The sequence below is a fragment of the Anthonomus grandis genome, chromosome 5, assembly GCF_022605725.1.
Source record: "Anthonomus grandis grandis chromosome 5, icAntGran1.3, whole genome shotgun sequence".
Lineage (NCBI taxonomy): Eukaryota > Metazoa > Arthropoda > Insecta > Coleoptera > Curculionidae > Anthonomus > Anthonomus grandis.
Window position 1 is genome coordinate 15488703 of NC_065550.1, and position 27887 is coordinate 15516589.

Below are 27887 nucleotides of genomic sequence, written 5' to 3' on the forward strand. Positions count from 1 at the left end.
TTAAATACTATAAATTAATGCAATTTTTAGGGACAGCGATCCGGATGAATCAGGTCCCCATACGAGAAATAACGACTTAAACGTGATGGGTAACCCATTTTTGGATGTCCCGAATTCGTCCAATGCGGTGGAATACAAAAAAGGTTACGTTATGCGCAAGTGTTGCTATGAAGCCAATGCCAAGAGAAGTAAGTTTTCATTACAAACGTTTTATTTATGTTGGTGGTGATGGGAATAGTATTATGGATAATTGGGAAAACTTGTTATGTAACTATACTATTATAATTTAGATTATTAACACTTATATTGGGAATTCAATTTAACTTCATAGTCTTACTAACATGATATTAACCAACACATTTATATGCCCGCTTGGCTGGCTACTAACGTCAAAAACACTATAACACCGCGCACTGCTTGACGGCAAAATGTCGATTTAAATGAATCAGGGTTTCTGGAAATAAAGAAAAATTTTAAAGAATAATTTCTTAATAAAAATTAAAGACGTTTATACAGGGTATGCGAAATGAGTGTACAATGCTTAAGCACAAATTCCTTGGCAAAGAATAGAACAATTTAGGCCAACTCATCTTTAACAAAGTTGCTTCGTTTGACTGCCAGAGGATGGCAACGTTTTAAAATTAAATTGGGTTTTTTAAGTCGTGTCTAAAGCCCTTTATCGATTTTTACGAAATTTGGGGCAGAGGATAACTACAGAAATTTCAAATTTTTGACATAGCGCCATCTTGGAGTAATTTCCGGAAATGAAAAAAAAGAGTGGTTGGGTTGGGTTGGGTTGGGTTGGGTTCATAAATAAATGGTAGTAATCTTGTTACATCCTGTATAAATGACTTAGCGTCTCAGATATTAGCTGACTTAATTTTGAAGCTTTTTCCTCTTGTAAAATTTTGTCCGAAAAAAATTAAAATATTATGTTATTCATATACCTTCTCTTTGCTTATTCCGTTTTTTCGGAATAAGCGCTAATTTCTAAGAGCATTTATTGGTTTTCATTAAATTTAAAAACAAGAATGTTTTTATTAGAATTAATTAAAATTATTTTGTAAATTAAAGGATTTCATAGCATATAGTGTGTAATAGTAGGAAGGTTTTTTGATTATTTTTCATTTGGCTCCTACAATTTTTTTTTATTAAACCTACAGGTTAAGGTAAAAGAAAAATAAATTAAACATATACTCTTTAGTTTATTATTGATGTTTATGGAAAACAGAAAACATTAAAAATATATAATTCAAAATATATTAATTATTATGTATATATTATAAGTATAATAGTATCTACCAATTTAAAGATATTTAATAAAAAACCACAAAAATAAATGCTACTTTTATATTGTCATAACAAATGCTCAAAATGTTGTCAGCGGTGTTGGATGCATAAATTAATTCTGTTTATAAAAATTAATTGCACCTTAAGCATTACGTTTGGTTTGTTTCTAAAATAGTCTACAGCATTCAAAATTTTTGGCAACAATTCGGCCTCAGTAGTTATGAGAGAAGCATAAACTCTCGACTTAAGATAAAAAAGTCTAGAGTCGTTAAACCGGGTGATCTTGCTGGTCACTTTGTGGGTGCATTAACGCCGCTGCTGGTCCATTTATTAGCATACGTATCGTTTAAAATTCTTCTAACGTGAATAGTAAAGCGGGATGGTGCTGCGTCATGTATAAGCAATATTTTAGCTTAGAGTTAAAATTTTGAATACTGCAGACTGAGTTTTAGAAACAAACCAGATGTAATGCTTAAAGTGCAATTTTATTTAGTTTTTTTTTTTAATTTAATTTATGCATCCAAGAAGCCGGAAAACATTTTGAAGATTTGTTAAAATATTAAAATCTTAGAGTAAATTTTGTTTTTTCGGTTTAGGTAAATATTTTTTAATAATGTCTCTTAATATTCTTTATTAATTTTTTAAAAATATTTTTTAGGAATTCTAAAATAACGTTTGCATATAGAGGTTCTTGTTTTTAAATTTACTAAAAATTAATTAATGTGCATTAAATAGGCCCAAACATTAGCGCTTATTTCGAGAAACCGGCCTAAGCAGAAGGAAGGTATATGAATAACATTTCATGTTAAGCGAAAATTTTACAAAAAAAAACTTTTAGAAAGTCTTGCCAAAATTAAGTTAGCTAATATCTGAGAAGAATTTAATACAGGTCATTTATACAGGTTGTAACAAAATTATTAGTGATGGGATCATTCAAATTAAAAATCATTCATAATTCGATTATCAAAATAATTAAGTTAGCATCCGATTATGGAAAAATAATTCGATTATTTTGAACGAGCGATGGAAAAATTAAAAGATGAAATATAATCGTTATACGTCTCGTTCGCGATCACTCACAAGTCGGTAGTCAGCATTTGGGTTTTCGTTTCAGATCTTCTTATTGGTCATTTGAGCTTTGTCATGGGAGTGTGGACTAAAAGGGCGGAAGCGAGGTTTTCAACAGTATTGCCATTTCTTTTCATTTCAATATTTTTAATGATTAATCGTAATAGATTTTATATATTTTATTTTCTATAAAATATTTAATGTTTAATAATAATAAACATAATACTCATATTGTTTTTTGTTATTAATTACTGTAGGATGTAGAACAAAGTATGCGACTTTCAGATAGAATTTAAGATTGTAATATACCTAAAAGTAGGTAAATATGAAATCATTATTTCTTTTAAAGTCTTTTTTTTATATAGAAAGGAACATATTTTATTTGGCAAAATAATTCTAAAAATATTTTAAAATTTTCTTGCACAGTTACGAACGGCTCGTTTTGCATCGAATTTGTTAAAATAATATTAAACTACTGATTTTCTTTTTAATGCCGGATCTTATTGTAAACATCATTTACTATTTACAATAATACCGTTAATTGAATATTATAATATTTCAATATTCAATCAACGGTTACTGAAATTTAAAATATACTTTTTTAAAAAAGCAACAGTGTAATGATCAAGAAACAAAAATGCAAAACTAAGTATTTGTCACAAATTAATCAGCTGATAAAAGGTGTTAAGTATCTGTCTTGTGATTGATTTTCGAAATAATGCGATTTTCCCATCACTACATTACAAGTATTTATTTATAAACAATTCATCTTTTAAATTTCTAACAACTATTTTTTTTTATTTTCGGGCAGAATTCCTTAATTTATGTAGTTATCCTTCACTCCAAATTCGAAAAAGGTCCTTAAACCGTGTTTAAAAAAAACTATTTTAATTTTAAAACTTTGGGGCCCTCTAGCGACCGTACGAAGCAACTTTGGTATAGGCAAATTGGGCTAAATCATTCTATTTTTGGCCACGAAATTTGTGGTTAAGGCGTGTTAACGTCTTATTTTTTTTAAGAACTGGGTGTCAAGATTTTAAAAACATATTTTAGTAAGCATTATTATACTAGAATATCTTATAAGTCAATATGATCTATGTTGTACTGTCTAGCAATCATATCTGTGGCTTCGAAAAGAATTCGGACCAGCATTTTTGACGTTGCTGAGCTTAATTACTAATAAGAGAATAATATTTTGTATAATATTTTTATTCAAAAATTCATTTTTCTACAATTAAGAAAAGTAAGGATTTTTTTTGAGGATTATAATATTTATATTTATAAGTTCTTTTTTTACTGGATATTATCTTAAGTTCAGATTTTTTTAATTTCTTAACATCATCCGAAATCCTTGTCTTAGTTCTCTCATGTTTATATGATCTTTATTAGATCAAATTTGATACGTCAGTGGTCATTTTATGAATGAAATCAGACATTTGAATAATTTTTCTCTACTTCAGGCGTTTATAGTCATTTTTCCAAGTTTTTTTAGATATATTTAGACATTTTTTCAGACATTAAAATTTATGTTTCATGCCATAACATCGATGTTTGTTGTTGTGAGGTCGCGGTATGAGATCCGCGATGTTGCCAAATAACTGAAGTTCTTTTTCAGAAATCTTTTTCATACTTTCTAGGCCATTTATTATGTTTTTCAGAGGTTTGAAATAATTTCTTAAGTATTTTGTGGTACTACAATTCGTCTTTTATTTCAGTTATTTGACGTCGTATTTGTTGTGTTAAATAACTTTTATATACATAATCTAATAAATATGAATTAAAAAATAAATATTATATAATTTTTCATTTTTTCCATACATTTTTTATATTTTCCAGGTTGCTAAAGACTTTTTTGAAATGTTTTCCAGGCGTTAGAAATAAGTTCTAATTGTTTCAGGCAATAAATTATTTCACGTTCTATTTGGTGTCTTCCAGGCATCTTGTACCTACCAAGACGTTGCTAAATAAGATAGACTCTATACATTGTTTATTTATTCTTTACTGATACTTCGCAGCTACAAAAAGGATTACCAGGCAGTATTATGCCAAGAGACCTAGGCGAATAGTTTTCTTTCATTAAAAATTCTTTGCAAGTCTCAGTGTATGTTCATTTAAAAATTGGCGTTACTTTTTAATTTAAAAAAATTATACTCAAGAAGTCATGCTTTAAAATATTTCAGAGTTTCTGTAGACCCTGTATCTCATTTTGTGAATTATTTAAAATTTGGTTTAGGGTAAAAGCCGTTTAGTAGTGATGTGTTTTGGCTAATTTTTGCGGTTTCTTGACAATTTTAAGTGGTATAATATTTTAATCATATGAACAAAGGCAAACTTTACGTTAGAATACGAAGTTAAAATTTAATTTTTGTTGAATAAAAAAGCAGCGCTCACTCAAATTAGCATCCTTTTGATAGTTCATTTCTATCTAGAGTATCCTCAGTATTTTGTTGATTAATGTTAAGTTATGTTTAAATTAGGTCTAATAAATTTTAATTTAAGATATACAAAAATGATGTAACATATAGGGCTTATTTTAAAGACATTTAAAACATATTTTTTTACATAATACTTTACATATTTTGCTTATTTATATGTTCGCACATTATTTATAATGTGCAAAACATACAAACCTAAGAGCCAAAAGAAATTTTATATTGAATAAATTATTAATATGTATTAAGTATCAATCTATATATTATTTATTATAACTTTAAATACATACACTGGATGTGCGCTTATTAATAGTGTATGGAAAAATTACAGCGCAATTTGCAAATCTTTATGCAAAAATAGTACTAAAATATGTAAGTATACTGTACTTACCTAATTCTCAGCAGAATGTAAAAGGCTTTCGGATGTCTATTTTTCTAACTATATTAGGGGTTTTGACACAATGTTGCAGGAGGATCCCAATTCTTTTTGGAAATTTATCAATGCCAAGAGGTGAAGTACACCAATCAAGGTCAAATACACTCTATTGTAATAAGTAGTCTGCTTTCACTGTTCAGGATATTGCTGATCTTTTTAGCGATTTTTTTTTCAGATAGTTTATACTGATTAGCAAGATTTGACATTTTCAGGTGAGACACTTACCGACAATAATGTTTTAATAATTTAAATGGTTCGAAGATAATAAAAGAGGAAATATTTGAGCAGAGAGTTTAACTTCCCTTAGAGCTTTCTTTGGTCATGGTTTACCTAACTATTTTTTAAAGCAATTTGTTTGTACAATTACTTTATTAATATATGTTTTATACAGGGTGTCCCATTAATAATGGTAAATATTTTAACAGCAGATTCCTCTCATAAAAATAATGAGTTAGGTTAAATTTTCCTAGTCCGAAAATAAAATTCAACCAAGATACAGGGTGATAAACATTAAGTATTTTTTTTGAGTTTTGTCTTTAACTTTAGCAGTTGTTTTTTGTTTTTAACTAAATTTGGTATTTGGAAGTTTTTTTATATGCTAAATCTAATTTTATTTATATATATGCTAAATCTAAGGTTTTTCTTTAATTATTTCATAGAGGGAGCCCCCAGCCACATTTTAGTGGTTTTTTGAACTCCATAGCTTTTTTACGCCCTGTATAATTTTATTTTTTATTTTAAATATGCATTCTGCAAGCATTTTTGCTTACAAAAGGTATACCTTAAAAATGTCTCTAGGATTACTCTTTTTCTAAATATTTACATTTAAAGATTTTAAAGACATCCATGAAAACCATATTTTAAACTATTTAAATTGCTATATTACATTTTGAATTATTGATAAATAAAAATATAAAACCTAAATAATTACTTAAAAATAAAAATTATCAATATTTGCCAGTCTTTTTTTAAAAGACCGCAGAATCTTAAAAAATAATTGCTCATTTCGAAATGACTCAGCAGCGGCTTGAATTTTTTCTAATAATTGTTTCCTTGTTGAAAAAATCCATTGTTTTCGTAAACAATGGATTTCATGTATCCCCATACGCAAAAATCCAATGGGTTGAAATCAGGACTTCGTGCGGACCGTGGAAGTCAAAGGACTTCCACGTCCGATCCAGTTGAAATTAGCATTAAGATATTCTCTCACGGGTCTAGCAAAATGCGCAGGAGCGCCATCTTGAATAAAAATCATATCTTGGCGCAGATTTAAAGGCAAATTTTCTAAATAATCAATGAGTTTTGTTTCTAAAAAGTTTAAATATAATTCACCGTTAAAAGTGTCTTTCAGTAATGAGGTTTGGATTTGCAATATCCCATGAATGTTTGTTTCTAAAATTAAAAATTCCCCGTCGGGTAAAAGTCGCTTTATCCGTAAACATAAGTTTATTAATAAATAGGGGATCTTGATTTTGTTGTTCCTGGATATAGCGAGCGAAATCTAATCTCGCTGGAAGATCTGTCTCCAAAAGATTTTGTACTGGCGTAAAATAATATGGATAAAGATGCTCACTATGAAAAATTCTGTATAATTCTGTATAATACTGATATTCTATATAAAACTGAGGACTTACTAATTCCAGTTCTTGCCGCCATGCGCCTTACACTTATTTCTGGATCTTCAGCAACCTGGACTAACACTTCTTCTTCTTGATCCACATTAGGTCTATTTGGACGCCCAACATCTCGCTTTGGCCTGAATGAACCCGTTTCCCCAAGTCTCTGGTAAACGTTTTTAAAGAGTTTAAAATCTGGCTGCCTCCTATTTGGATACAATTGCGCATAACGTCGACAAGCTCTTAGAACGCTGTAATTTGCTTGGGCATAAACACAAACCATATCTCGCACCTCCGAATTAGAAAAATATTGATGTTTAGGCATCTTAACCTAAAGTGATAAATAAAGACTACTGGAACTAACACTAACGCAATAAAGGGTAATAAAGTAACTAATCGTGTGAGCTATAACGCGCCACAGCAACTAAAAAAACATGAATCGTGACAGTGACTTGGTTTGTTTTCATTTTTTTGTTAGACACAGCCTACTTATTTTTTTTCAACTTAAAGTAGAAAAATATTCATTTTTTCTTGAGCGCATTGCAAGTTTTAAGTCCAAATATCTCGAGAACGGTAAATCCTAGCGACATTTTTAAGGTATGCCTTTTTTAAGGAAAAATACTTGCAGAATAGAAATTTATAATAAAACATAACATTATACAAAGTGTAAAAAAGTTATGGAGTATAAGAAAGACTAAAATAAGGCTGGTGGCGCCCTCTATGAGATGATTTAAAAAAAATTAAAGTTTTATATTTGGTATATAAAGAAACCCCCACAGACCAAATTAAAACAAAGAACAAATGCTTAAGTTATGAGCAAAATTTAAAACAAAAAATGTATGTTTATCACCCTGTATCTTGGTTGCATTTCATTTTCGGACTAGGAAAATTTAACCTAACCTCATTATTTTTATGAGAAGAATCTGCTGTTAAAATATTTACCATTATTAATGGGACACCCTGTATATGTTCTCTTTAAGTCGTTATATTATGTTAATATATGTTCTCTTTAATTCGTTGGAAATTTCAATGTTTTTCTAATACCTGGAAGATTAGCTATGTGATTCCAATTTTCAAGAGTAGAGCCAAAGATAATATTCAAAATTATTGCAGTGTCTGTATCGAGTCAGCCATTCCTAAGCTGTTTGATTCTCTAGTTGCCCAACACCTTTGCTAGTTATGCAAAAATGTATCTGAAATCAGGCTTTTGTTAAAACAAATATACTCCTACGAATTTGATTACCTACCAATCAGACATTCCGAAGAGCATAGAAGGTCATGAACAGGTAGACTATATCTATACCGACTTTTCCAAGTCATTCGATCGGGTTAATCTTCGTATCCTATTGGGGAAGTTGATGGAACTTTTCATTCGCAGCTACTGTTATGGTTTTCCAGTTTATTGTTTAGTCGTGTGCAGCATGTTAAAATTGGTGCTCCTGCAATAAGATCTTGATAGATTGTGTATTTGGTGTACAAAAAATCAGCTGAATTTAAACAAGTGCGTATTTATTAGTTTTACACGCAAAGTGAATAGGTTCCCATTCAATGTGACACTGCTATTAAGGATCTGGGTGTCCTTTCAGATAGCAGGTTAACCTTTGTTGATCACATCAATTCCATATCTATCAGGAAGCTCAAAGACACTTGGGTTTGTTCTAAGAAATTGGCAGTATTTTTCTGTAAGGACTACCAGATTGGTCTACTGTGCGTTGGTAAGGCTTGTCTTGGAATATTGCTCAGTTGTAGGGTCACTATATTTTCAACCTGAGATGAGGATGAAATTAGAATAGAGACCATGACTACAGTGTGATGGAACAACAGTTAAACTTATCACCGCTTAGTAGTACTGGTAGAGTCTGATCCTTTTCATAGACCCTTGTAAATTGATAGGATTATAGGATTGATAGGTGTAAATTGATAGGAATTTGGTCCTAATAAATAATCTTAATATTGATGTATTTAATATGTCTTTAAATCAGTTAAGAAGTTACCTTGCTTGTAATAATTGAGATTATATATCAATAATTTAATTAGTGGTATTTGTAATGCTCATGTACTAGGTTATTACTAGTAGGATTTCTATTTTTTGTTTTCTCGTTAATTTATCCTTAATTTTCTTTTGTTAGATTATTATTTAGTTTTAGATGAAACTTGTAATTTTGTACTTTGTAATAGCTAATGATATTTTCCCGAATAATTGATGAACTAAGATACAGGATAATAATGTTTAAAAGTTACTGTGTAATTTTTTTTGTAGTTTTCTAAAAATTTTGGAATTTACCGGGTTTTCAGAGCGAAACTTGATTTTTTTATTATATTTTGATGGCAATGGGTGTAGGCAGCATTTCATTTTGGATCATTCAAAATCGAAAGGAGTCAGATTTTATTCAGTCACCATTATATGCACATGCAACTCCATTTAGGAGGAAAAAACGGCATATCTTTCAAAAAATTCAAAATAGAGAATCGATGTAGGTATTCTATCGCAGAGAATTTTTAAATCGTAATAAAAAAATGCATGAATATCAAAAGACTTAGGCCATAAATTGCCTTTTTTTAATGGAACATTCTATTTATTATTATATTTTTGAATTCTGTGGTCAAATATAAATGTTTTTTGATATGTCCATCGTTGACACTTAAAATTTAATTAAAAAATTAATATATTTAATCAAAAATATAAATATAAAATTGAAGTTTTACAGGATTTCTTCTACAATACTTTAAAATCCTTTTTGATATACTTTTTGTCCTGGTTTGGTTTTTTTTTTCTTACATAATAATTTAGTTTCATCAAATGAGTTTTTAATTCTTATAATTGTTTTTACGGATATATAACTATGAAAGTTAGCAATGTATCTTCTTTTTGCTTCCCTGGGATTTTGTTGACAATTGTATTGCAGCTTGATCCGTTTTCATCTTGATTGGCTTAGATTATTTCTATTTTGATGATATATTATTTTCCCCAATATCTCATGATGTATCACGTTTATGGAGCAAATAAGTAAAAATATTTATCAACAGTTATAATTATTTTTCACAATTTTCCTATTTTCCTCCCTCCGCCCATTTATTTTCCAATATTTGCTAAAATTAAATATGATAATTTATTATTATTTAAAACACATATATTTTTTTTAAACTCTATCCATTCCTATTTTGTTTATTAGCTCGTAATTACAATTGGAAAATTAAAAATACAGTGATTGTCTATGAAAACCTCTTATTGGTCTCTTATTGTTGTTATAATATATTTTTCCTGCTTATTTGAACTTTACTTAATAGTTACATTCATACAGCTTACGTAATAGTGGTATTTTGGTTATTTGTAAAACAATTGTTTGACTATTACATCATTTAGTTATTTCAGTTATTACAGATAGGTTTCATAGAAATCAACATCAATTGTACCTCCGAAACGCTGCATTTTATCTTTGTTCTTGTTTGTTCTTGTATCTTTTTACCATTGCTAACATGCCTTAAGAAATAACGCATAAAGAATATAACCTTCAAATCTCACATTCTCAATTGTCAGTTCTACTACCGACAAAACTTGGCCAATAACACACTAGACACAAAACATAGCTTTATAGACTTTGCAAAGCATGTAGCAATACAATAGCGCTCTTTCGAAGGCCTCTGCTGCGTTTTTCTAGCGCCATTTCACAAGCGTAGCTGGAAGATGTTCTACTGCACCCTTAGAGACATGGTACTCTACCTACACAAAGACGAAAACGGATTCCGTAAGAACCAGATGGGCGGTGATAATCTGCATAATGCTATTCGGATACACCACGCATTAGCGACTAAGGCGCAGGATTATACAAAAAAGCAGTATGTGTTCCGATTACAGACTGCTGATCAAGCTGAGTACCTCTTCCAAACAAGGTAATATCAAAATTAATATTGAGAAAAAGTTTATAATGCATTTACATTATTTTCAGCGATTCCAAAGAGCTTCAATCGTGGATAGATACAATTAATTTTGTGGCTGCCAGTTTTTCGGCTCCACCTCTGGAAGCAGCCGTGGGTTCTCAAAAGAAGTTCCAGAGACCCCTCTTGCCGAGTAGTTATACCAAATTACATTTAGTAAGGGATTTTCTTTATTTTCTTTACTACTGCTTAAAAGATTTTAAAATAAGATCCTAATCAGAATTTAAGAAGAAAACTAAATAAAACTAAGGAGTTTATTTATAGGTTCCTTTATACTATTCTACTTATTCATTTTTGAGCTTGAGAGGTGTTAATTCTCTAGTTTTAATTCTTAATAACTCTTAATTAGAGGATCAAGTAATCGGTCAACATTTTGCCTCCGTGCCTGCCCATTGTGTGAATTTAAACTGTGATCCTGCTTTGGCTCCGCCTTCTGTGTCTGCTACCTTTGGTAAACAAATCAATACCAGGGTTAGTAGGCGTTTATCGGTTTACTATCAGAATGTTCTTAGATTGATAACGAAGACTACCGAGCTATTACTACGGAACATTTATCTGTTGTTTGATTTCATTGCGCTTAAAACCTTGTTAGATGCCTATGACAGTGAAATGATTTCAGATAAGTGTAATATTTTTCGAGCTTATAGAGATTTCTTAGCGACTGGATGCTCACGGGGTGAAGGTGTATTATTGGCAGTAAATAAAGAGTTTTAATCTCAGGAAATTAAACTGAATTGGATACCTTAAACCAGTAATTGACGTTGCTGTCAGGATTTTACTTGGGTCTTGAGTAGTTGGAAACTTTTTTTGAGTGTTAAACTTCCCTTGATTGTATTTTTAGCAGTAATTTACGTATTTTGGGTGACTTGTTAGTCATCGCAAGTTAGTCAAACATACCACGTATGTTAATTACAATACTACAGTAGCTCAAGATAATCTATATGCAACATTGAATAATTTTTTAACAAAGCAATCATATACTAAATTATAACAATAGAATTCTTGATCTTATTATTATTAATGACGAGAACTGCACGGTGTAAAATTATTTTATTCAATTTTGGTTACACATCTTGATTGATTGGTTACACATCATCTATGGAATCCCCATTATCTGTTGAATTTGGATTTACTACCTATTGAACATGGATTTAAAGCTTTTCATGATACAATTTTTGTACCAAGGTATCAAGTGATTCCTAAGCGAAATTATTCACCTTAATTCTCATCAAATATTACAAAAGACCTGAAGTTTAAAAAAATGTATATTACAAAAAAGATAAGAAATATATGGTAAGATTCATGATTTAGATGTTTTTAAAATACTTCAAACTATATGTAACAAAGATATCTTAAAAGTATCTTCTCTGTATACAGGGTGTGCCAACAAGGTGTACGGCTAAGATAACGCCTTAACTATACAAGGTTGAGCAAAAAGTTCTACAGCAAAGTTGTAGGGTTGACAAAAACCTACGAACTAAAAATATTTTTATGTATACTGGGTGTGTCACAAAAAAATTACTATAAAATATGATTTTTTTTTAAATGGTACGCCCTGTATATTATGGTACTAAAATGTGAGGCAAAAAGAGTACTTTACTTTGGCATAACGTTTTTAAAATTTCCGTGCGGCGTTGCAACGTAATTAATTTTTTTATGTTATTTTTTGCCTTTTAGAGGGTTCGTTTAAAAAATCATAATTAACTTAAAATTTATTCTGCGCCTATGAAACTTGTACCACAGTTAGTCTAGGGTACCTCCTCTAGGCTGACTATGATAGTTTGTAATTTTTTAATACAGGGTGTTTTGTGAACTTTCAAACTTGCTGAAATTAAATACGCAATATCTCAAATTTTCCAAATGGAACACCCTGTATATTTTTATCTAATTAAGTTTGTCCCTCAAATACCTTCATTTTTTATTTAATATGTCATATAGCAAAACCAAGTACTTTTTGAGATATTTTAACTTTTCTGTAAAATACTATGCATAAAATGGGTATTCTTTAAGTTTTGGTCAAGATTGCTTAGAAAAAATTATTAAAGAATTAAAATTATTACTTTTGCTACAATTATTATTATTATTATTACATACTTGAAAAACTAACCAACACAATTATTCACCTAAACTGCTAAAAAAAAACAGCAAAATTAAATTACATACTAGGTAGGTACTTATGTATTTTTGCATAAATGTACATCGTTACACTAATTTTAAATTTTAAAGATCAATTACAATTATTATAAATTGTGTTCAATATGACCTCCTAAATTTTGTACGCAAACGTTTATCCTTTTTGAGAATGAGTCATTGACCTTTTCCAACATAATTGGCGTGACTGAAAAATCTCCCGAATTTTATTTTTCATATTTTCACTTGTGTAGGAGTTGTTTGATAGAGTTTTTCCTTCACATATCCCCACAAGAAAAAATCCAGTTTGGTCAAATATGGGGACCTTGCAGGCCAAGGAACCCTTCCACCACACTCCGGTGTTCTTCAAGGGTCTATGCTTAGGACATTATTGTTTAATTATTTTACTAATGATGTTGGCGATATAATCGTAAGTCTGCGATTTTTTACTTTACGCAGATAATATTAAATTACACACATATTAAAAAGATTTGTGATTGCATGAAGATTCAAAATTTGATTAGCAAATGGTGTCTTGATAATGGTTTAAAGCTAAGTGTAGGAAAATGTAATGTTATGACTTTCCCTAATTAGTTAAAACCGATAGGATTCAACTTATTAGTGATAGGAGTTTGTTTCGATTTAAAACTATTATTTACTCGACATATACTAGATATACGATAGATGGTGGGTGACCTATAATATCTGAATATTTCAAGTCATACGATTTTCAAATTATAAGACAGTTTTACCACTAACCAAAATTCTTTATTTTACTCTCGACATGTGCTTCGCTTAATTAGCATTTTCGGAGAAGATGAAAACTAAAACTCTAGTTTTTAGTAGTTGTTGTAGTTGTTTATTGGCCATGTTAAAGTTTTATTTTCTTTTGGCGTTTTTTTATAGCGGGAGCAGTTAGAAGACCACGAGGAGAGAGTAGTGAGACTGGAAGCGATGTTAGAAGAGCATAGGAAATGCCCGCCGGAGAAAGGAGCAAAATCCCTTATTGTACAGAACTATAAAGAAAAGGAAACATATTTAAATTTTGAGGTGAGATTCACTATGATCTTATTAAAAGTAACTTTTATAGTACTAATAATTAAAAATCAAATGTTCATATAATTTTCAAATTCTTCAAGAATATTAAAAATAACGTTTAAGCCTTCTTAAAGCAGATTGAAATTGAGAAATAATTGTAAACGGCAGTCAGTATCATAATTATAAAAGTGCACTTCCTTAGGGCCTTTGTGTTTTAATATTTTTAATTTTAAAATTTCATGATTTTGATTTTTAATTTCCCTCAGTTTGATTAAGAATCTGAATGGATTTTATTGAACCTCTTAATACATCTCTTCTCTTTAATTAACTCAAACTTAATAAGACATTCATTAACAATTACTCTCCTCTCATTTAAATGTATCAAACTTATTTTACAATTTCTTATTAATCAATACTCACCATATAGAGGTACAGTCCCGTGGAGTTGAAACCGAACTACCTACAAGGGTTTTTAGTTGAGTTTGCTTACAAGGCACGCGAAGCTTGCAGCGTCGCATTTTTGTATTTTATGGTCTCGGTTCCAAACTAGGCATTGATCCTTTTATTTACTTTGAAGTAGGTATAATATTTTTTTGTTATAGTATGGTATTTGCTCATGAGAGCAGGTGGTCAAATTTTGGAGTTTTGCATGGAGATAAGTTTGTTTCTAACTTGTATTAATAATTTAATATTTTAATAAATGTCCAATTTGTTTTAACTATAGAGCTGGGATTATGTTTTGATAGTATTACGTTCTACTAAACGCGTTATCTTCTGTTTGGCAAGTTACGAGTCTCTGGCGGTACTCTTCTAGCGCTCTGTTACTATTTTGTTGGTATAGGAGGTAACAGTCTAACAAATCACATTTTTCAATATGCGTGAAAGGCATATTACTAATTTAGACTTTACAAAAATGTCAAACTCTTCTAACGTCACTGTCAGTATTTATTTATTTTATTAAATCTCTATGACTACTGTCATTTTTTATTCAAACAATGACTTATTTGTTCTGCTCTTAAAAAGTTCAAAGCCAACTTGCCTAGATTTCGCTATAACTTTGTTATTTTTAGGGTTAGGCTCTTAGTGTAAATACACGTATGTAAAAACATACAGGGGATTTATCTAATAAAAAGAAATTTTTCATATTTCCTTAAAAAAGTCATATTAGTTTGCCAATCTACCCGACTTAAATATTAAGAAAGATACCACCAGTGCCGACCTAGTCGGAGGCACCCTGTATACTACATACATACATACCAAATTCCATTTGTTTTATTCCCAAAGCAACGAAGTCATTCTCGTTATCCATGGTCACCCGGTATCAAATAAATTATTTCAGATTTATTGTAATAACCATCTTTAATGATGGTAACTATAGTAACTAGTAGAAGAAAGCTTTTTTATATACGTTTGCTTAAAAGTTGAACAAAACAGTTTTTTTTCACACAGATCAAACGCTATAGGACATACGCTTACATGCTTCGCTCCCGAGCGCCCGCGCCTCTTACCCCGCCGATTATCGAGACAGCACCCGCGGTCCGACTTGCGCAAAATAGCATCGGCGAGGTGGACGAATCGGCCGTATCGTCACAACCCCCGGGTCACGTGACGGTCGTCGAGGGAGGCGGCAGCAGTCTGGTGCCGCCCCCTATACCGGAACGGCGCTCCTCGCCGGTTACAAACAGGTACAGCTACCGACAGGCCATCTACAGCGGGAGCGGGGATTTAGATTGACGTAGTTTGGTATTCGGTTGTGGTCCTGGTGGGTTCTGGGTGTAAAGTTTTTATCTTTGTTGGTTTCTTTTTTGTTATTTAGCTTGGATTAAGCTTATTGTAAGGTGACAGGTCAGGTGATGGATGCTTTTAGCTTTTTTTTTGAGTTTTGCTTTTATACAGACAAAATCAGTTATACTATTGAGCAACGTAAAATCATCAAGGTAACTAGTAAAGTTTTGCGGAAAGATATATGGGTGCGTTAATTTTGGCAAAAATTAAACAAATGAATCGACTATACGTAAAATGATTATATCATATTATACACTAACTATACTGTATGATAGCTTTGTCCTAGAAATGTATCTGTCAAATTCATTTTTACCTGTTGAAAGATTTCGTCTATTCTACTTATAGAAATCTCAAATTAAAGAAAGGTAAAGGAACAAATATATAATAATAGTATGTAACATGTGACCTCTATCTCATAATATACAGTGTGTCCAAAAAGTCTGGAAAAATATCTTTTACAGGTAAATGAATTACCTGGTTGAAAAACGCTAGAATACGTCAATTCTCTTTTATTTTTGTGCACGTTTTCCGATTTCTGAAAAATATACAGGGTGCGCCAAGAAGATTGGGCAGCTGTCAACATTATTATTTGAAATAGAACCCTCATTTATAAATGCATTTTTGGATTCTATGATAAATTCTAAACATATTTCATGTATTAACAACAACACTTTACATCCCTGACTTTCGTAAAGTATTTAGAAATGAGTCAAAACCGCATTGTTCCTAAAATTAGACACTTCGCTGGTTCAAACTACAGAAAAGTATGGTTTCAACAAGATCGAGCACTATAGTCGAGAGGTGCGTGATTATTTAAATTTTACTTTTCCAAATAGATAGCTAGACAGGGATCACAGAATGGTCAGCTTCTCCCCAGATCTCTCCCCTTTAGATCACTTTTTTGCGGTCATTTGAAAAATAGAGTATTTGTCAATAAACCTGAAAATATAGAGGACTCAAAACAATGCAAAAGAAATAAAGCTGACCAAATTACACAAGAAATGATCCGAAACGTTATTGACAAATGTTATTTCAATCTTCCGTATTGTCAGGTAGTGCAAGTAAAGCATTTTGAACATTTCATTAAATGGTTTTGCTTTGTACCAAAGCTTCTATTCTAATACCTTTATTAAAAAAGGGCATTATTTGCTTGACAATTTCAAACAAGGAATTTGTTTTTTATTTTTTTTTTTAAATTTAAGCTTCACTTATATCTAAAGTTACTGTTAAACGATAGCTAAATGATAGTTTATGAAAAACTAAGATATGAAAGTGCAAGCCGTATTTCCCCAAGTTAAATCATTCAGCCTGGTAAATTTTAAAAAAATTTGATTTTCAATTGTTAATATTTCGAAAATAGTTCAAGATGGTTTAGGGTGTTATACATGAAAAGTGTTTAGAATTTATCATCGAATGCAAAAATGCATTAATATATGGGGTGTTCTATTTAAAATAATAAAGTTGACAGTTGACCAGTCTTCTTGACGCACCCTGTATATTTTGCAGAAATCTGAAAACGTGCAAAAAAATTAAAGTAAATTGACGGGTCCGAGAGTTTTTAACCAGGTAATTCATTTACCTGTAAAAGATATTTTTCCAGACTTTTTGGACACATTGTATACATATACAGATTTATACATAGTCTTCGCGAGACCAACACTGTGCTTTACTCTTTATCTCTTTTTTTTTTTAGTTTTTATTTTTAAATTATTTATTTATTTACAAAACTAAAACTTAATCTGGAGGAGTCATATTTTTATAGGTTTAATTAAATTTGAAACGAGAACCCTTCTTCAAGTTTGTATTTTAAGAAGAATATTATCAATAAAGTTGAGAATAAACATTATTACATTTGTATTTATATATTATTTACATTTTGGCTAATTGCATTTAAATGTTTGCACTTAAATGTTTGTGGGACTTACGCCGAAATAGAACACTCTTAGTCAAAAATATTTATGTTTCGGCCCCTATAAGGTGATCCTCGTAACTAATTATTATTTCATTAAACTCTCATAAATGACTTTTATTCGTTTAATGAGTAAAAAATCAATATATTCAAAGTCTTAATACTAAAAAGTCTACTAGGTACGTTTGTTCCATCGCATATTCCATTAACCGTTTCTTTTTTTTTTCTGATCAAAAGTAGACAACTAATTTATCTAGTCCTGAGGACAACCTTACAGAGGTCAACTAGATATAAACACCTTGTCTAAGAGAGTTTAATTTTAAATCCAACAACCATTATAGTGCAAAAATAGTATAAAGCGATGAAAACTTTGACGTCTGCTAATGTTATTAATATCCTGTGATGAGTTATAATATTGATGAAATCCTATTTACTTTCGGATAGCAGTGTACATAATTATTTTATTATTGTGGCACAAAACCCTAACAATTTTTCTAAATTTTTTTTTTTATTCTCCATTTCATACTTTTCTTTGGATAAGGAGAATCTAAGTTTTGAGATTTATTTATTTATTAATTAAAAAAAAAATACAAATCATAAATTAATTTTTAACTATGTTATTATATATTTCTAATAATACGTATGTATTAACAATAATATTACATATTATAAATTTCTAAATTTCATTAAAAGATTCATTTGTGGATGGTGCATTAAAAGTCTATGGGGAATTAAAACATCAATTAATTAGAAATTTGACGACGATGGCCAACAGCAAATTGTTTGTATTTTTTTTTAAATATTTTGGTAAGAACAATATCTATTTTCAATAGAACACCGTATATTATATTTTTACTATATTTTCTATATTATTCTATGTAAAGTAAATCTCACATTGCCTTTGCTATTCCAATCCCTAAAGTTTGTTAAAATATTATTTATTTAAGGAAAAAATATATCAAAAAATGTACGTGGAAAATTATTGTTACGGATTCAGAGAGATTTTGAATAATGATTTTCAATTTTATTAACAATAACTACTTTAATAAGCCCGTTTTGTTGTGTTGTTCCTGTTATAGATGATGCTCTGAATATTTATTTTTTATATCTTTACTACATATTTATATTTTTGACATACTTGTTTTGGATACGTCAAATTTCTATTCATATTATTGCTATTTTTAAATTTTCTTAACCTTTTACTTTTCGTTATACCTACTCTTATGAAATTAAATGGCAAACCTTGAAGTATCACACGAAATATGGAAAATAGCTTATGCATTTAAATCCATTAATAAAAATATGCTTATTCCAGAAAAGTACTTTTTTATTACTTGTTTCTGCTACAGCTTCAACATATTTTTTTAACATATCACCGCAACACCGTACTTCTAATATATAATATAGTACTGTATACTTCTAATATAACATCTACTTTAAGTCGTAATGTGGTAATATAGCAATTCCTACTTAAGATTTTTTAAGTAGGTGTTAATTAACTTTAGATTTTATTATATTTTAAATTTCGCTTTTTTTGTTGTTTAAATTGAAACATAACCTAGGAATCTGAACCATAGTAAAGTTTAAAGGCATATAAATAAATAACATATAGTTAACATTTTTTTATCATTATGAGTCAAATTTCCGGATAGTTTAAAATACATATATCTCCAGCAGATTAACCCTATTTACATTTAATGACAAGTTATGTGTAGGATTATTGATTACCGCCTGAAGTGTGTGGTTTTTACATTCTAGAAAAATCTTCGGATACGTCGGTTAGCATTGGTCCTTTTTTTCTCTTACGCGCATTTTTTGTAATATCAATTCCGTATCTCATTAATGATAATAATCTCTCAAGTTTTGGCAAATTACAATATATACCAAATATATTGTAATTTGCCACCAAATACAGTAGGTTCCATTTAAAACAAAATTAAGCGCCAACTTTCAAAAAAGGAGGTTAGCACGGAAAGTTAAATAATAAAAGGATGGGTTTCGTAAGTCAGGAAGCAGAAAATAGACGCATAGTATTTGCCGACACGTGTTTTTCCTTATTGGCTTTTTTAGGGTAAGACAACTAGAAAATTAAAAGAAATGAAAAAATCTTAAGAGATCAGAGACAGATAGTGCCTTCAGCTTTGGAGGAAAAATACAGCATCTACCCAAAGGAAGCATAAGCTGTGTGATATAACCTTATAGTCAATAGAATATCCAAAAAAGGAGTAACTAAATCAAGAAATATCACAACTGACCCATCTTTTTATTAATGCCAACGTTTATAAGATACCTTCTTTTAGAAATATAAATATATTTATTAATTTTAATTGGATATTTGGCTTAAAAACTTATTAACATAATATAACCCAAACAGATTTTATCAAAGAATCTTATTTAGTTAACAGGATGGCCATATACCGTTTCTCAGGATGTATATAGTTTAATAAAAGTTGTAAGTAAAAAATACTTTGAAGCATAGAGTTTAAAACTGATATAATATATAAGGTATCCTATTTAAAATAACACTGTTAGAATTAAGTCCCTATAAATTAAATACGTTTAAATACAATAATTTAATTAGTTGCCTACTTTTTTGGGTATTACGTCACTATTTCAGTAAATCTCATCCTCAATGATTGAAAAAAAGAAAAAAATACAACAATAACTTAATTTTTTTTATTTTAACATTTCGGTAGTTAGATCTAAGTTTACAAAGTGTTTAAACAAGCATCAAAGTGAGGCCAATAAGGTAAGTAGTTTTAAATGTTTAATTTTGTTTTATTTGCCTTGATAACGGTATTAGAATTAACTACAGAAACGTACGTTCAAATTAGATTTTCTTAAGTTACAGGTCGATAAATACAACCTCAGCTCCTAGGTATATAAAAAAATTGATAATACCTCAAGTAAATTATTGTATTTAAGAATTTTTGGACTTGTTCATATACTAGATTGAATTAAATATAACGAAAGGTATTGTTTAAGATTTAAGTTCATATTTCTTCTAAATACGCGAATAAGTCTTTTTTTTTCTTCTTTTTAATAATTAAACGTGTGCGTATTTTCTGAATTGATATTTACTAAATTTGTGATGTAGTAGCCCACAAAATAGGTTTCAATTATGGATAATTATTATTTTCTCCTCAACAAAATAGATTTTACTTAAAAATGTCATAAAATAAAACTTTAAAAAAATATGGGTGTATTTTATCTGGATAATTACATGTTACGACCGACCTTATACGTTACATCAGATTAAATAAATAAACTGAAAAAAAATCCAAATCTTAGTAAATGTCTAATTATTTTGCATTTTTTTTTAATTATAGTTTTTCTTATTCAGTGATTGCCATGCTGTAAAAATCATTGTGTTGACATTAAATTAATCATTAACCCGTGTGTGTTTAACTTGATGTTCGCCTCATAACTATGATATATATTGTATGTAGGCAGTTTTACTTTAAAAAGTGCAAATTTATATTTATGATAATTTTCATATACTTAGCAAAATATTATTGCCGTGTGCAATCTCTTTAAAAAAAGAGGCCTTAAAACATATTAGGTAATTTTAAGGTTAAAATTCCATCTTGTTTTAACCCTAATCATAAATATTAAAATAGTATTCTATAAAATAATTTACTATTCTAAAAATGACCAATTTAGGTTTATGATCAGAGTTAAAAAAAGGAAATCAACTTTATGTATCTTGTTTGTCTTTAACTTCCAGACTAAAGAAAATTAACTTCACCCTTGACTGTAATTTTTTTTAGATAATTTGCTGTTAAAATAATGATCATGATTTATGGGCATTCTGTATTACTTAATTTATTTGTGTAACCAAAAATTTCCTTTAAAATGTAGATGTTTGTAAAAATGTTTTTTTTTTTTTAAATGTAAATATTTTTTTACCTAAATATTCAATATAATATTAAAAATATATACCGGGTGACACAGGAAAAAGGGAACACTTAATAACTTTTTTACTTTTCAAGATAAATAAATGAAATTTGGTATATCGATAGAATAGTTAAAAAAGCATCTTTTGTCATATTCTGTCAATTCGTTACTTCCGACTTAACAGGTGACACTCCCTTTCTTATTTTAAATGAGACACTTGGTGTATTATTTCGTATTTTGATGGAAAATAATATTCTGAGAACTATGATGCTACATTTGCTACTTTTCGTTTTATATTCATAGGAAAAACCGATTTTTTTAATAGGGTGCCATGAAGGCGTTTTAATTTTTTTTAAGTTTTAATTTTTAATCAAGTAATCACGGAAAAATATTATTTATTGTATTTTATTACTTGAATCTTTTTAACGCCTATTTAAAATTTCCAAACCAGTATTTTTAGTACGTTACATTTACTTTATTTTCTAAATAGCATCTTATGAATAACCACTTTTAGAATACAGTCAGTAAATATTTCAAATATTAGTAAACACTAAAATTTCACTAGACAAGATGTCATGTATTATGTCAATTTAAAAATAATTGAAGAATGCGTCAAAATGCAGTCTGCTTTTTGAAGAAATCAAAGCCTTCCATGCTATTTTATTAATTAAATGCGTTTATTTATGCGATTTAGTTTTTTTCTTCTAATGGGCTTATTTCTCAACCGATTTAAAAAATAATCATATTAAATTATACGGAAAAAAATCTGCATTTCAAAAGTGGTTGTTCCCAATAACGTGGTATTAAAAAAAATAAAGTAAATGCCAAAATTACTAGTTTGGACATTTTAAATAAGTGTGTAAAAGATTTAAATTATAAAATGCAATGAAATCGATTTTTCAATGATTACTAGATTAAAAATGTCTATGAGTATAAAACAAAAAGTAGCATCATTGTTCTTAGAATATTATTTTCTATCGAAATACGTAATAATATACCAAGTGTGTATACAAAGTGACGGAAAACAACGGAATATATCAAAAGACGCTCTTTTAACAATTTCATCAATATACGAAATTTCATTTGTTTATCTTTTTCCTAGCGTATGAATTTATATATTAAAAGTACTATTAATCATATACTTCAAACTGGTAATGTAAATTGATTCCAGGGTATATAAGGAGTTGCTATTTGAATATAAATAAATAATACGTTTCTCCTCTTGGCATTAATTATTCTACTTTGTTTCTTTCTGTTCTGGTTATTTTATAACCTCTTTTGCTTTTTATTGGCACTTGATTTTAATCTGAAAAAGTTACCTTTATTACTAAATGATGCATTAAAATAAATGGTTTGGTCTGTATAAAGTTTTATTTCTTTTTTTTTGTGATAGTGTATTTTATTATTAGTTTATTTTGGTAACTAAAATATCAAAATTACCTGTTATTAATTTCTATTAATAGGTGTATATTTAATTTTATACACCATTTTCTGTAAAAGTTTTAATAAATAGGCTAAAAAGATATACTTTATTGGCTATTCTTAAAACGGTACCCGTGCCTTCACTTAGGGTGGCTCTTACTTTGTATGTTATAGAATTACATCGTTTTGTTAGAATTATAGAATAGAAAAATAAAATATAATGAAATAGAATAGAATTTTTATATAATACATCTTTTGTATTGAAAATTTCGAAAAACTTTGGTTTTATTATTACACATTTTTTGTCCAATTCTTTGCAAAATCTTTAATACATGAGTAATGTCCAATAGATCTAAATGCGTACAGGTACTAAATTTGTTTTAGTTTTTATGATATTTATGATGATAAAAACAGCCTTTCTAATGTTAATAACTGTACTGTAACTGTTAGAAACTGTAGTGTTTTAAATATTCTAATTACCAATTAAAGATAGAAGAAGACTAATACCACACGAGAAATATGGAGAAAAAATCATTTAATGTAAGGTGGAGCAAATGCAATCGGATATTCATTAGTGCTATCTTAGAGCTAGCATAGCGGTTATTGCACTTTTCAAAAATAAATTTTAAATGTCGATTTTAAAAAATAGTATTTTAAGAATAATAAGAAAAATTACCAATATGTAAGAAAAAGTTGAACTTAAAAGTCAAAAGAATTCAAATATAAGATACAGATACATGCATTCAGATATAACAATATCTTTTATTTTCTGGTTTTAAATTAATATTAAAATTTTACACAATCCACGATATTCGGATATACTAAAATAAAATACTGGTCCAGTATGCCAATATTTTATTTTTATATTTAATGCACTTTTAATTTTGGCAATTACCAGAACATAATGTTCTTAGATTCCATTTGTTTTTTTACATATATTAGTTTTATCTCATTTTCCTAGCTAAGAAACGTAGAATAACTACTCGCCTTGTTGTTTTAATCATGATGGCTATTAGCACAAAAAGATATGCAATAAAAAATACTTTGAGATCATCCTTAAAGATTAATTATGAGTTTATGTAATTTATTCCCTCTTTTATAAGAGGGATTAGAGAGGAAATTATTAATATTTTATGTAACTATCTACAATTTCAAAATTTAAATTTAATTCCATTCAAGTAATGGTAAACAGATGAAACATGGAAAAAGTCAAATTTAATTTGGGTTCCATGATCAGTTGGAACATAACTGTACCTGTATTTGCTATTGTGAGATACATAATTTTTTGACATCGTTATGACAAATTTGTATGTATGTGTAACACAAAAAATTTATTCGTTGTATTTGAAAAAGAACGTTTAATTTCATATTCATATTATTAGTTTACATTTTAAAAGTATAACTACAGTTTTTTAAAGAAATTTAAATACGTGCTTTCCATACACGGATTAATTTCATAATACAAGTTGATCAACTAAAAAAATATGCAATACTGAGATTGAAAGATGTTGAAACTAAAAATCATATGATTTTTTAAGAAATCTTACGATGTGTTTGAATTAGGATTTACCTTAAACTGCTTTTTTTATTGTAGTATTTATTATTAAGTACTATAGGCAAAAGTGTTTTCAAAAAATGCAATTTTATAAAATTTGGAGACTGAGGTGCGATATTTATGATAATTTTTCTTGAGACAGCTTCTTTCCTGCAGTAATGGAAATCGGATCCAAAAATCAATATCGAATACAAATCTGTAATAAAATTATATTTTAAAAAACAGCTAACAATATTTTCTTAATTTAAAATCTGAAAAAAATTGATCGAATTATAATTCCTGTCCAAAAATAAAGTTTTCTAATCGCTGAATGACACGAAATATTTTATGAAGTGAAGCAAAATAACGGACAATAACTTAATTTTTCTCCTTTTTTTTTGCTAAGTTGTGTAAAATTGTCAGAATACTCTTATTTAATTTAACAAATTATAAGATAGACACGTTTCGGAATTCCTTAATTACAGATAAAAATATGAATAAAATGTTTTTTTGTCAATGGAGGCTTCTGCTTTTTTAAATTTACTTAGAAAATATTGTCCAAATAATAATAAAACCTAATGACATACACCTAGAGACATGAAAATTATATTTGGAGAGTTAATTCTACTGGCCGATATAGGCTAACATGCTATATATAGAATTTAGTAACGCCAAACATAAGAGCCACCCTAATGATAATCAATCAAAACAGAATATTTCTTCACTACGTAAAAACATATTTAAATGCCTCTCTTTTGCTTTTTTATTTATTTTATTTGTAGTTTATTCAAGATCCGATTGTGGATCCTCTAACATATAGTGCGTTTTTTTAATGCACTATAGGATTATACATGGTAAAATTTGAGTTGCGTGTTATGCATACTTACGTCTGACAAACTTATGGAGACACAAATTGAAATAAACAAAAGTTTAAATGTTACAAGATTGACACAAATTTGCTTGACAAATTCGTAAAATTGTTTCGTTTGCTTAATGGAAATATTAAATCATAGGTATATGAATATGCATGTAAAATACCGGGTGTCGACGATATTTCTAGTTAATGACGATATTTCTAAGTATGTGATATTTTTGGCATAAAAAATTATGTATATTTGCAATTCATCAACGGTCGTATATATCGTATAATTCCGCATATATTCGTTTTGGCAAAATTTTAGTTTTTAAAGAAATTAATTTAAACCTTTGCTTTTGCCGGAAGTGATATCAACTTTCTTCTTTTCAGTGAATAATCTTTGATTTGTAAAATATAACAATAATTTTACATTACAGAGAAACAATATACATACTATTAGTACAAACAATCGAAAATTTGTAATAATAGTTCGTATAAAAACATATACAGAGTGTCCGGAAAAAGGAGGCCAATCCGCCGGCCACATATAAAGTGGACCAAAAGAATGCGACTTTTGTCTCGCCACTTTTGAATTGGGCGCTCTGTATTCAATATACAGGGCGTCAAAATGAGAAATATAAAATCGTTTTTTTTGAAGTAAGTCGAGTGTTTCATAAGATATTAAATTAAAATTTGGTGTGAGGGGGTTTTTTGGAACGAGAAATTGAAATTCGCTATACCGCAGAGGGCGCCACCTGCGGTATATTGCATGTGTTAAAAATACCAAAACTTGTTTGTATCCCTGTATAATAAAGTTCTAGTAAAAAATTCTAATTATCCAATCTTTTCTTATAACAAAAGTATTCTTAGTAAATGTCGGCCTGAGAATCCGTTTATTATATATTTTAATTTTGAAATCTAGATACATTTTAACAAGTTAACAAAATAAACGTAAATTATTTTTTCTAAATTAATGCTTAATTACTTATTATAATAAAAATCATAGAATAATGACCACAGTTTGTTCTACGTGACCTCCATTCATTTGTATACACAAACGAGCCCTCTTTATTAAAGAAAATCTAAGGCTTTAAAAAATATTTGGTTTCAGATTCTTTCCCTTAAATGATCCTCGTTTAAAATCGGAACGATATACACGAAGTCTTTCATACATCCCCCAGACTGAAAAATCCAAAGGTGTAAGGTCGGGCAAACGGGGTGGCCACGGAACAGGAGCATCTCGACCCCGACCAATCAACTGAGCGAACAATTGATAATAATAACATTTATAGCAAAATGAGCGGGAGCACCGTCGAGTTGAAACCAAAGAAATGAATCAACAATAAAATTACGTGGTAAAATGACAGGTCCTAAAAAAAATCTACAAACTATAACCATAACCATCTACAAAAAGCAAGTCTTGCCTCGGGATCATCGGGTAAAAGACCCTGTACTTTTTGAAGATGAAATGGGTAAAGTTGTTGAGTCCATAAAATATTATGTGTCTCGGTTTTTCCAATATTTTCCACCCGTTCAGCCAAAACCCTAGTATTAATGTTTGGTGATTCTTCGAAAATTCTTAAAATTTCTTCCTCTTGCCCTGGTTGAACTTAGGCTTCCTTTGCCTTAGCTCTCCCTTAGGCGGTTAATAAAATTTAAAAAATATTTTCTTTTGGGATGAAATTGATTTGGGAATGTCTGGGCATAGCGTCTAGCGGCTAAACTAGCATTGGAGTCACATTTTCCTAGTTGACAGTTGACTGAGATATTTACTGTTGACAATAATATTTAAAACTTACCAAACATCAAAACCATATCTGCCATTTCGGAAAAGGGTACATTTCTTGGTCTATAAGCCATTATGGTTTTATAAGTTGTAAGAAAACACACCAAATCCAAATATGTAATTAAAAAATGTAGATTAATTTTAGGAGTAATTGAGAAGTTGTTGAAGCGCCACAAGCGTTTAAATTTGTCACTTTGACGGTACGTAAAAAGGTGCTGCTGCCCAAGGTCAGCCAATCGTTAAGAAAGAAGTATCTAGATTTTAAAATTAGGATATCTAATAAACGGATTCTCAGGCCGACATTTGAAAGAAAGAAAGAAAGAAAGAAAATGTGCTATATTACGTAAGAATAATCTTGTGTACAAACATCCTACAAGCTAAAAAAACAAAACACAAATACAATTTCAAAAACTGACAAAACAATGAACAAAATTAAACACAAAAAGACAAAACTATTTGAACATACTTAAATTAAAGATAACTAAATAAAACAATCAATTACTAAATAAAGGTAAACTTGTTGACAAAACTAGAGAAGAAAAAAGGAAAAAAAGAAAACTTTCCAACATGTCCAAGGTTAAAACCTATCATTAAAGAAGTCATCCAGGTTATAATATGCCTTAGACAATAAAAGCGACTTTAATTCTCTTTTAAATTTCTTAATATCCGATATATGTCTAACACACAGAGGAACATGATTGTAAATTTTTTTACTTATGTAAATTAATGAGTTTTTGGTAAGGGAAGACGTA

The 27887-nt window shown here is 29.1% G+C and overlaps 1 protein-coding gene across 5 annotated transcripts in view; it reads left to right on the forward strand.

Moving 5' to 3' along the window:
* LOC126736854 (PH and SEC7 domain-containing protein) overlaps window positions 1-27887 on the forward strand; it is a 286453-nt gene that overhangs the window by 247313 nt on the left and 11253 nt on the right. For 4 of the 5 annotated variants that reach the window (XM_050441456.1, XM_050441459.1, XM_050441460.1 and 1 more), the window contains 5 exons: window positions 31-188; window positions 10481-10733; window positions 10790-10934; window positions 13815-13958; window positions 15396-15631. In XM_050441456.1, the coding sequence (XP_050297413.1) occupies window positions 31-188; window positions 10481-10733; window positions 10790-10934; window positions 13815-13958; window positions 15396-15631 (936 nt within the window). The remainder of the gene's footprint in view (window positions 1-30; window positions 189-10480; window positions 10734-10789; window positions 10935-13814; window positions 13959-15395; window positions 15632-27887) is intronic. The other variant, XM_050441458.1, reaches the window with a different exon arrangement.